The following is a 12118-nucleotide window of genomic DNA, read 5'->3' on the forward strand; positions in this document are numbered from 1 at the left end:
ACACACACACACACACACACTTTCCCACTCCAAGCATACAGCCTACAGTCCATACCTGATATATTACAATAAAGTTGTCTGAATTCACAAAAGCAATATACAGTAGGAATTTGCAGCCGCGCGCACACAGCTGTTTTCTGTGGATCTTTGCTATTGTTCTGCTCTTCTTTTTTTTTTTTTTTTTTTTATTGCAATGCTTGGGCACCACAGTGCTCTTGTTCTTCCAATAAAGACTGAGAGAGAGAGAGAGAGAGAGAGAGGGTGAGTGAGTGAGAGGGGGAGAGAGAGGCTGAGGCTCACAGTAAGGGAGTGTCGTCGTGGAAGCGGTCTGCTCCTCCACATCAGACTCCTTCTATCCCTCCGTGCTGGAGGAGCAAGGAGGAACCCTTACCTCTTGGTTTTTTTTCTCCCCCCCCCCCCTTTCATCATCTCTCTATCTCTCTCTGCGGACACACGGATAATCACACCACGACTGGGAAGATGGTTTTTCTTCTGCTGCGTATGGTTACCCTTTATACTCTGAGCGTCTTTAGCGGAGCATCCGCCGCCACTCACTGTGAGTATTTCACCTAAGCTCACCTGTAAGCTCCTCTCCTCTCCGGTCTCTCAAGTGGAGGCTGATGTCGGCGGGTGCTGGTGTGTGTGTGTGTGTACGGCTGTGGAGAGGCAGGTAGACGCTGTTCAAACCCGGCGGAGTTTTACGCCCGGGCTGGTACCTTTGTCCTGCTATTGTTGCAGGAGGAGGGGATGAAGCATCTTGACTGTTTTTTTTAACAGCTGTGCTGTTGTTGGGCAATTGAAGTTTAGGGTATTTTCAGACCTGCGCCTTTTGCGTCAGTGACATGCAGATGAACAAGTTGATATCCGCTCGCCTTGTGTTCCAGTGCGCGATGAAGGTCAAGCAAACAGGTTCATTTCTGTTCACTCTCAAGTCAGATGCCGTGTTGGAAGAGGCTGTGCTCAGTCCGCAGCCTGGCGCACAAAGCTCAATGTGGGATTTTCTTTCTGTCTTTCTTTCTTTCTTTTTTTATTCTAATAAAGAGTCACTCTTTTGACATACCGATGCGTGTATAGGTGAATAGAAACTGCTGACTGGCCACAGCTGTAAACTGTACTGTGCAGACGGCTGCTGTTATAGGTCGACTCCTACGTGGAAATAGCTCACACTCACAAAAGCCTGGTGAAGCTTCCACTCAACACGGGAGTGCTTTTCTCGATGGGGTTTCCATTTTAAATTTGAAGCTGTGCAGTTCCCTATTTGATTGCATGAGTGACGCCAATGATATGTGCGTTGATTTGTGTGGATTAGAAAAATTTGGACTGTTCATCAGTCATTTAAAGTGATTTTTTTTTTAAAAGCAAAAATGACATAAATTCACTGTTTTCAGCTTCACGTGCTTTTCTTTGGTCTCTATAGTAAATTGAACATCATTGGGTTTGAAACATGTTAACTATCTTATGATTAATCATCAATCACTCAGATAATCAGCAGATGAACTGATAATAGTAAGTTGTAAATGTGTGTTTATCAGCTATAGGCTAGAACCTGTTTTTCAAACACATTAAACCAGAACTAGAGACAAATCCTACACTCATACTGTGTCATACTGTTAACACAAAAAAGTGTGTTAAGTGTGTCTGATACACACCTAGCTGAGGTCTAATATTCAGTCTACCCCACAGTGTCGGACCGGCCATCCTGCCCACCGAGACAAATCCCGGTGGGCCGCTGCATCGGTGGGTCAGTGGACCGTGAAAAAAAATCCATATAGTTTTTTTTTTTTCTACCTGCCCCAACCTCTCTTGGCTCGCTGGCCAATCACAGCCAAGTTTCAACCCTCACCGTGGGGTTGAGGGTTGAACCCGGAGCATACAGAGGAAAACAGTAGACATAATGAAAATACAAGCTGCCAACATAAGAACAGGCATGACACATAGCTGTCATATAAGAGCTCATTCTGTGAGTGGGGCTCCTGGAGGCCACAACAGGTTTTATTAGCAGACCATGTTGAATTATTTTGACATTTTTATGTGTGTGTGTTTTTACTCTTGCCCGTTTCTGATTGATATTTTGATCTGGTTTCCCACACGTGCCGGATATCTTAAGCTCTTCACCTTGAATCAACACAGGAAGTTTAAAAGCTCCCCTCTAGACACGTTTTAAAGAATCCAAAAAATACTCTGCTATGATTCATATTTTGTTGAGCATGGTTTTCTCACGTGTGAAGGAAACAATAAACGGGCTGGAGGCACATCAATGCTTACTTCCTCATTGAGAAATTCTGGATCAGGCCTCACGCCGCACCCGCCACCACTGCTTGCTTTTCTGATGAAAGAGCACTGCTTAATCAAGAGCATTAGCATTAAACGAAGCAGCCACACATGGTTGAGCCTCAGTCAGACCCAGACTCAGATGAGGAGTCTGTTGTGCACAAAAATCTGCAACTAAGTGGCTAGCGCAGTTAGCATCTTTTATTTTGATGTTGTTCATTAGCTTGTAACTGGCAGAGGCTGAATCATTGTTAGTGGTTGTGCTAATGCAAACTCTCGCTCTTTGTACTGACAAGGTGTCGGGTTTCTGCAAGTTGGTTCCTTGGGTTTGTGACTGTTTGAATTCCTGTTTGTCTGAATCTGTGTTTTTTTGAGGCTGTCATTGTTCTGCACTGCAGTTCCAAGGTGGGAATACTCAATTATGGTGTTGCAACACCATATGGGCATGTTAACAAGGCTAAAAAACACCTTGATTTTCATTGCAGGGGGTCTTTGATATAAAAATGTAGCTTAACAAAAAGAAAATCTTGACTGACTCAACTCTTTATTCCAGTGGTTGCTGCTCACATTTCCATGAAGTTTCCTCTAGATATTTATGGACAAATCTCCACTTTTATACAGAATCTACTTTAAATGTTACTGAGGACGTTCATGTTCCCCAGAGGATGAACCTCACCATGTGAATCTTGCTCTAACTCCACTTTCAGGCCAAAATAACAATTTATAATCTAATTTAAAAGTATTATCAGATTTAAATGTTTTTCTGTGAGCACGTTCTTACATGCTCCCAAGGGGACACGCGTTTTTATGACAACGCTTTTTTTCTTCCCCCCTCTTGCCATGTTAACATATAAAAAAGTGATTCCTCAATAAATCAAAACACCGGAGGCATGACATCACTTGATCTGTTTGTCTGTCTTTGCTCTCTGAGGGCAAGTGTGACACCGGCCTTGTGTTGGGGTTTAAGCACTTTATGTTAAGGTGAGGAACTGAGCTAAACTGACAGCTGCATTACTCATTTATGACAGTCCTGTGGTTCTCAAATGTGTGCTGTGATCAGGTCTGACATGCTGTGCTGGGATGAAATGGTGAGATGCTCCTGGAGGTCAAAAAGCTGCTCTCGTATTTACCACTGAGAAACAAAAGGATGGGAGGGCGGGGGCAGAGCTGTGTCATGGTTGGTTTGTGGGGCTTTTGTCAGGTGTCAGATGCATTTCCTCGCAGAGATCCTTCTGCACTTTTTGGCTTTACAAGGAGACAATGACATCGTTGCATGTGTCAGCGTTTAGCCTGTCATCTTTCAGGCGCAGTTAATTGATAATGTATTGGCATGGCCTTTACAGTAATTGCTAATTGACTGGCAACAGAGAAGCTATGAGTACGAATGAACCGTAACAACAATTTCACCGTCCTAGTTTGTTGATATAGTAAAATCCACTCATTGAGCGCTTTATTAGGAACACCATACTGATACTGGGTTGGGCCTCTCTTTGCTCTGGATTCTGCAAAATGTTGGAAACTTTCCTTTGAGATTCTGCTCCATGTTTGATTGATTTGTCAGCTGCAAATTCATGCTGCCAATCTCCTGATCTGAAAGGTGTTATACTGGATTGAGATCTGAAGACCGGAGAGGTCACTGAAGTTCACTGAGCTCACTGTCATGTTCATGAAAGCAGGTTGAGACGACTTTTGCTTTGTGACATGGAGCATTATCCTGCTGGAAGGAGCCATTAGAAGATGGTAAACTGTGGCTATAATGGGATGAATATGGTCAGCAACAACAGGCCAGGCCAAGGCAATTCAGAGTGCTGTACAGAGGCAAGTGAATACATTAAAAATAGAACATTAAGATGACATTAAAATAGCATTTAAAAACAATAAAAAGAAATTTGAATGTACTCAGACAGGCTGTGGCATTCAAACCGTCATTGATTGGTATTAAGGGACTGAAATGCCAAGAAAACATTCCCCACACCGTCACACCACCACCAGCGGATTCAAGTTTTGACATTTGGTGGTGTAAAAATCAGCTAACAACTTATCATCTAACAGAAACATAACATGAACAAATAAAAAACAAACAAACTATGTAATAGGTATTAGGGTTTAAATGGCTTTGTGATGACCACGCCAGGATGTTGCATGTTAGCACATTTTTACTAGAGACTTATCAATAATGCTCTGAATATTCTGGGTAACACGAAACCCGTGTGCATTACTACAGTATTGAGTCGTTTCATGACTATTTCAGTAACAAGAAACATAAGGGATTAAATTTGAAATGAATTACAGTTAATTAACCCACTAAAGCCAAGTGACTGAAGACATCTTTGAGTTTTGGCATTTGGCTTCTTTGCTGTCCTGCCAGGAGTTGGTCAGTTTTGTGCATTCAGTGAAGAGACTCATCAAGGAATTAGCTTTGCTTAGCTTAGCTTAGCTTAGCTTAGTTTAGCGTGGAGTTGGGGCTGAGGGAATACACTTTCTTGTAAATCCCAAATTGTCCAGTTTACATGTTTAGTCTTCTTCACTATGGAAGACAGTTTTGCTCTGAGTTGGAAGGTTTGTTCACTGCAGGGTTCATTTATTGGTTTGGTTATTCATCGTGTAAATGATTACATCATTACATCATCACCATACTGTATATATTGAGCTGCAAGTAAAGATCATTTTTATTATTGGTAGTCTGATTGCTAACCAGATAATTATTTAACCGATATTTCATTTGGTCTGTTTCCCTAGTGGGGTCATGAAATAGTTTTTGTTTTTTTCCATTTAAAAGTCCAAAGCTTCTTCGTTTTCTATCATGTAAAAGAAAAAAACAAAGGCGACAAAGCTTCACACTGGAGAAGCTGGAACCAGCCAACTGTGTGAAAAATGGCTTCAAAGACTGATCAAGTAGAAGAGTTGAGTCGATTCATTTTCTGTTGACTGACGAATCAGTAGTCGTAGTAGTAGATCAGTGATTAGTCTGATTGAATGCTGTTGATCTATAACTTGTTGTAGTCCTGTGAATGACGTTAAATGCTTGTTTATTTTCCTCTAAATAATTCATCTGTTGAAATTAATTGATTTTATTTTCAATTTTCTTCTTCACATAACTTAATGACAGGAAGTTGTTCACAATTATTCAACGCTGAGTGCATGAAATACACATAGGCTAATAGCATAGACGCACTTTAATGGGCAAGATAATGTCATGTTCAGTTAAACGTTGTCTTAATCTAAGTAGTTGGCTGATTGTTTAGCCCCATGCTACCGTCTTGATAAAAAAAAGAAAAGTGCAAGCAGCCGATTGAATAGAAATTGTGTAAATGAGGCGTATTAAAGACAACTGTGGGAGTTTTGGCTGAACAAATGTGCTGGATAATTTACTTGTATAAATCAGCCAAAATGTAATGGAACTTCCTTTGGTTTAGCACATGTGCTGCGGGTCGAGTGGATCTTACTAGTAAAACACATTTTCTCTGACTTTAGTTTGGAGCAGTGCAGAGTGACTGTGTGTCCTCTGTGCTGAATATTCAGGTGCTGCACTCGAAGCACAGATGAGATATTTGCAGGACAGCAGCGTTTTGATGTGTTACCCACTTTCCCCAGGACTGTATTGTAGAAAATGTTGCACAAACCCTTCATCGGCTGGCTCGCCCGTATCACTGGATATGAACCCAGCGTATTCTCGAACAGAGAGTCTTGTATCCCCACCGTGTTCCTCAGCTCAGCTCACCAGTTTCCTGTCTCATGACCTTTAGTGGCGCATTGTGCAGTACAATAGATTATGTTAATGCATCTCCGTGTCAGTTTAAGAGAGAAAGGAGGGAATATTTTCGATGGTGTTGAAAATCATTCCTTTGGGATTTCTAAACAGCCTTGATACTGTGACACCACCCGAGCTTATATGGCGTAGTTCATACAATCTGCTTCACCTTGCACATCACCTCCTTTGTTCACAGCCCACCTCGGCACAGGCCGGTGTGAGGCTTCTTTTAAGGCCGTGTTTCCGGCTCTTGAGTGCAGACCAGAGTTTTCTAAAGTTTGCTTTTGGCTGTAAAAAAAAGCAAGAGGCTTTCATTACCAGCTGACATGACCCTCTTCACTACGGGTCTGTTTGGAGGAATATTGCTACGATTACCGTGATTCCCTCACAGCAGGTGGAGACCGCTGCACCACACATTCATCTTTTATAAGCTAGAATCTGTTTCCCATGTGGCAAAGCACCACACACATATATTTACTTAAAATTTCATGCTTCAAGTTAGCTCAGCAGGCTGATACTTCACAACTAATTATTTCCCATCTGAAGCACCTGGAACGTGCTTGAGCAGAGCTGGCATTCGGCATAACAGCAGAAGTGACGATGTGTGTGTGTGTGTGTGTGTGTGTTTGTGTGTGTGTGTGTGTGTTTGTGTTTGTGTGTGTGTGTGTGTGTGTGTGTGAATGATACAGCTGCAGATTCTCTCGGCTAATGAATGTGGAGCAGGCAGTCAAGGAACACCTACTGCTGTACACCTTCAAGGCCTGATGAATTTATCAAAAGGTAAATGAGGCAGAACACCGCGGCGTGACAGTGCAGGCACTTTTCCTCATGTTTAAACATACAGCACGCTTCTTCTCGGAGACAAAGGCGAACGGGAGGGAATGCGCAGTTTGAACATCTAAAGACACGGGGACTCGCGCTCTTCTTTGATTGTCATTACGCTGCATGACGTGTGACGCCAAGTAGCGACAGTATACAGAGAAACAGTATATGGTTCTGTCACAGGGATCACTCTCCTCATCAACCCGATCCCACAGGAGACATGAACTTTGTTTTATCTGATACAGATGAAATGTAGACTGAAGCTGGGTGTTATTTTTAGACCTTTTTTTTTTTTCTCCCATCATCTCGTGTTCTATTCTTTATTTTATTCTTTATTTTGTTCTGTTATTGTTTTTCCTTCCAGTAAATAAGAAAAATCCTAATTATCCTAATTAGATCTGAAAGAACTTACTTTCAAAATGTCGCCAAAACCGACCAAACAGGAAAGTAAGTAGTGGCGGCGTTTTCATGAAAATGAAACAGAAAATTAGCATTAGCATTAATATAAAAAAAAAAAAAAATCATAATTAAACTGGTAATTATCAGGAAATCTTGATGAGAGGGAACGGAAACACAATTATGCCACAAATTGCCAATTTTCTACTAGTGCCGTCGTACTACTGCTGCAATTCATATGTACAGTATTTTAATTGTTGCGAGGACAGTGTCACTGTTGTCAGATTCTGCTGGCTTTTGCCTCAGATTCAATTCAAGAAACTTTATTTGTCCCCATGGGGCAATCTAGACATAAAAAAAAAAAATACACAAAAAAGAAGACACAACCAGTGCAAGATAAACTGCATACATTCAGAAAAGCAATGACAATGGCATGAAGAAATAACAGAGGTGCAAAAAACGCAATCAATAATGGTGCAGAACAAAACCTGTAATATTGTAATGAGAATGAAATGCAGTGCACATAAATAAGTGACAAACTGTATGAGAGATAATCTTAGTGCAATGAAGAACTATGTTACACTGGATTTACTTCATTTGAAAAAAACCAGCAAGCTTCACTCTTTATCAGAATGACTTTTTCTCAAAGCTGAAGCTGAATAAAGAGCGCTGCAGCAGGGGACTCCGTGTTTACTGTATTTTGATTAAAAAAAAAAAGAGTAAATGCAGCATTTCAGAGCTCTGCATGATCTCTGATTGACTGCAGCTCTGCAGAGACGTGAAATGAAGGGACTTGCAGTTTTTGATATTGTCTTGGCGAGAGTATTTTTGTTTCTTCTCATCCATTCATATTGAATTATTTGGCTGTGGAGATGATACGCAGACAGGTTTCTGCAGTCTTCACACTGTTGCTTCACATTTTGTATTCATTGTCTGAGAGCATGAAATGTTGGTGGTAAAGTAATTCGCTGCGCCTCCACACTACAGTTGGTGTGGTGTCACGGCGTATGTGATGGTGTTGATATAACACATTTTCTGGAAACACTGTTTTGAATTAGTTTATCAATATGATAATCGGACAGGAATGTCTTAGCTTATGCTGTCAGTCCAATACATGAAAAATGACTTAAGCAAATCGATGCAAAAAACATGAAATTCTAATTTACAGCATTATTTACAACGTCTAATTCATCTAGAGATATGGCATTGATACATATGAGAGGGTGTTATCTAGTGTAAAGGTCTCTGTCCATGTGTAGTGTGATTATAGATCAGGTCTAGGTTCTGTATTAATACTGTGAAAGTATCAAAACCTCAGTGCACAGAGAAATGCACACAGCCTGTATTCAGAAACTGAGCCTTAAAACGAGTCGTCAGGACTTCTGTAACTTTGTGATGTCTCAACTGTACAGTCAACGCCTTCAGCCATGCCCCAAGCCCCGCCCACCTGGACCCACCATCCAATTTGGTTTGGTTTTCTCTGAGTGTTTACCTGCCATATTTTTATTCAATCACCCAGAAAACAACTGGGCTCACTGACCTGTTGTACAGCTCCAGGGAGAAGCCTGAGAGAGGAGATGTAAAACTACATTAAGATTATTTTTGGTTCTATATCTTCTTATGGATCAACACTTCAAAATAAAACACTTAAAAAGTGTAAAAGATGGGAACTTTAAACGCCATATATGTGTTTTCACTGTCAGAAGTCAGTCTTCAGAAAGCTAGAAGGGTAGAGGGAAGCTGCAGTCAGATTCAGTGTACAGCACAAAATGCTTTTTGATTGTAATGAGTAAGAAAAAAATACAATGGATACATGATATAAGACTATTTAGAGGAATAATTTCTGCCTGGTCCCTCGGGAGCAGAAAAAATCTATTGTGATGAATATGGCGCCAGTGGAGGCCTTTCCATTTCCAGCTGTATTGGTCACACAGTGACGCTGCATTCCCAATCTATAGAGTGCAATGAATATGCTTCCAATAGCTGCAGAGTCTGAAAGTTTCCTCCTCTATTTATTTTCGGTGTTACTGGCAGAGGGTTTTTGAAAGGATTATCAACACCCACTTTCTATCGACTGCACCAATAAGATGGATGCAATAATCAGCAAGGGACAGTTACAGTGATGAAAAAATGAGACACACAAAAAAAGAAAAAGATCCTGTTTTGAACATTCAGACGCTAGAATGAAAAAAAAAAGAGTGTTAAATTAAAAGGAGGGGAAAAAAATGCAGAGGTCTGCTTCTTGTCTGGCTGGATTTAACATTCTGTATAGCACAGGTTATTATTGTATGTAATTACACTGTGTGATTATCTGTGATTCAGACACCGGCCTGGATTTTCACACTCTATGATTTGATATTGATTAACAACAGCAACAAAAAAAAAAAAATAAAGGAAAAAAATAAAGCACACTTGCAATCTAGAGGAGCTGGCTCCCAGGATCAGCATGCAGAGGTAAAGAAAATGAAGCTGCATTTGATGCAGTGTAACTATGATGCAGTGTTTCTTTTGATTTCAGAAAACAGTCACTTTTCAAATGTATGGCAGTGATCAAAGTCGTACACTGCAGCACGGAAAACATAAAAAATGAGCCTGTGGGCTGCACACTAGGCTAAATATTAACAGATAAGAAATCAAGGTTTCCATCTGTTCAGTATATTTTCTGGGGAAAGCAACACAAGTCCATTGATATTGGGTATTTGTAGTCTAATGCAATACTTGATTGAATATATACATGATAATTTGAAATAAAGTGTGTTAACGGTCTTGCTTCAAAACTATAAAGCTGATTAGCCTGAATTATTTATATGAAAGTTTAACTGGGAAAATGCATGTATCTCTCTGTTGGAGATGTTGGAACTACAGAAACACTCAGTCCACTCCTTCTTTTACCTCATTAATCTTTGGCTGAGTACAGACACAAATACAAGTACCAAACAACAGCCAAGTTTAATTTTAGCTCGTTACCCAAAATAATTAAAGTTCGTTAGCAGCTGTTGACAGCTGCTGTTTTTGCCATTTGTCATTTTAACCTGGAGAAAATGGCGGTTAGCGATTGACAAGCTTGTTGCTAATAATAGAGGAGACATGACAGCTTTGCAACTGTTAGAGCTTCTGCTGCATTCACACATTATTGACAGTGCTAACACAGCTGATTAGCGGATTAATCCAAGCTAGTGGTAGCTTTGTAGTAACCCACGATAAACAGCCTAAACACAGCTGCAAGGATGACCAGGAAGTTAGCATCATCCTGGTTCCCTCGACAAAAAGCAAATGGCATTTTTCCATTGGCTTTTTCCTCTTAGAAAATAAACTGTGAGAAACAAAAGTTTATGATTCTCACCTGTTTTGCTCAGCAGGATAATCTTCACAAATGAACACCACTTAGAAGTAAAGTACAAGTAAAAAGCTGATGTTAGCATATAAATAAACTAGACCACCTAGCATCACCACCACTCAGCTGCCAGCTTTGATTTAGCTCTTAGCTCTTCCACAAAAGTCTCTCCTCTTACAAAGTTAGTAATAGTTTGCGTACGAGTAAAACACGAGACTGTAAAGATGGACAGGTGAGTAGATCGTTTTTGTGTTGTGTTTTGCGTGATGACTTTTAACAACCTCTGTAGTCCACCTTTTTTAAGAGACGTAAAAGCTTAAAGAAATCACGAATGAGGTATTTACTGACGTATTTTATGTTGTGTGAAAATGTCTTGAGCTTGTGAAAAACCACAGTCCTTTTTTCCGGCATCTAAACAAAAACACATTGACTTCATGATGAGGGAACAGGGAGTGTAAAAATGCTAACTTATTTCTGGGTTCTCCTTCCTGCTGCACTCTTTTAGCTTTTGAAACCAGCTGCAAACAAACAGTATATAGTATATCTAATATGAAATCAGCTTAATCATTTTTATTAGTGTTAATACTGGACTTTATTTTGATGTGACTGCCAGCGGTTCTGCATTCGCTGTCGCTCCGCCAGCCGTTTATTGACATGTGTGTAGTCGGAATTATCCTCAGTCAGATATATCTCTGATTCAGAATTACAAGCCTGAGGCTGATGTGAAACGTTTTTCCTCACTCGGCTGCTCATAATCACGGTTTAAATGATGTGATGTGATCATTGTGGCAGTAGTGAATCCATGTATTTCACCATCCCAGGTGTCAGAGCAAGAGTTATAAGGACACTTTAATCAGCTAATGGCGTCTGGATTGCCTGAACCAACAATATTTAAATTGGAGGACTTCTTATTTATAGGTAACCAGCAGTCTATATTCTTACAGTGCATGGATGTGGTTTTACTGTGTGTTGCTGTTGGGCTTACTGAGCCCTTATTCAGCTCATTGCAGCAGCTTTGAAGCAGTAAATATTTCAGAACAGACTGAGGGCAGCACAGTGACACTGGCATCCTATCTACAAATGTGTCTTATCTTGAGTGACTTCCCACCGAAAGCTATGTAAAGCAGTGGTGTGAAATCCCCTCCATGAACCATTCCTCCTAGACAAAACTGCCATTTAAGAAAACTTATCTTATACTTCATGAGAACTATTCCCTCCGAAGATATTTTCCTCCAGTCTCGAACTAGAGTTAAGCTATAAAAGCAATATTGGATCTTTTTTTACTTGAAGGTAAATGGTGCTTTTATAGCTATCTTTATAATAAGATGATGCTGGATTGATATGATTAAACCAGTTAAACCTTGTTTGAGTTTAAGGCCACTTAAAAGCAGATGGCTCACTTTTGGACGGAGGCATGAACAATCAAATCATGCAATAAACACAGTTAAAGAGTTAGTTTATTGTCAAACATCCGCCCCAATATTGCCCTGTCAATTAATTAAGTTAATTTATCATCAACGTTAGCACCGGGATATTAGTCCCTA

The 12118-nt window shown here is 40.3% G+C and overlaps 1 protein-coding gene across 1 annotated transcript in view; it reads left to right on the forward strand.

The window, feature by feature from the left end:
* Positions 1 to 330: 330 nt before the first annotated feature.
* LOC111673172 (contactin associated protein family member 5) overlaps positions 331 to 12118 on the forward strand; it is an 86800-nt gene continuing 75012 nt past the window's right edge. Inside the window, exon 1 of the mRNA XM_023430849.2 lies at positions 331 to 556. Coding sequence (XP_023286617.1) covers positions 481 to 556 — 76 coding nt within the window. The 5' untranslated portion in view covers positions 331 to 480. The remainder of the gene's footprint in view (positions 557 to 12118) is intronic.

Source organism: Seriola lalandi, unplaced genomic scaffold (assembly GCF_002814215.2).
Source record: "Seriola lalandi dorsalis isolate HSWRI2012SDOR001 ecotype SW California unplaced genomic scaffold, Sedor1 jcf7180002054912, whole genome shotgun sequence".
NCBI classification, from domain to species: domain Eukaryota; kingdom Metazoa; phylum Chordata; class Actinopteri; order Carangiformes; family Carangidae; genus Seriola; species Seriola lalandi.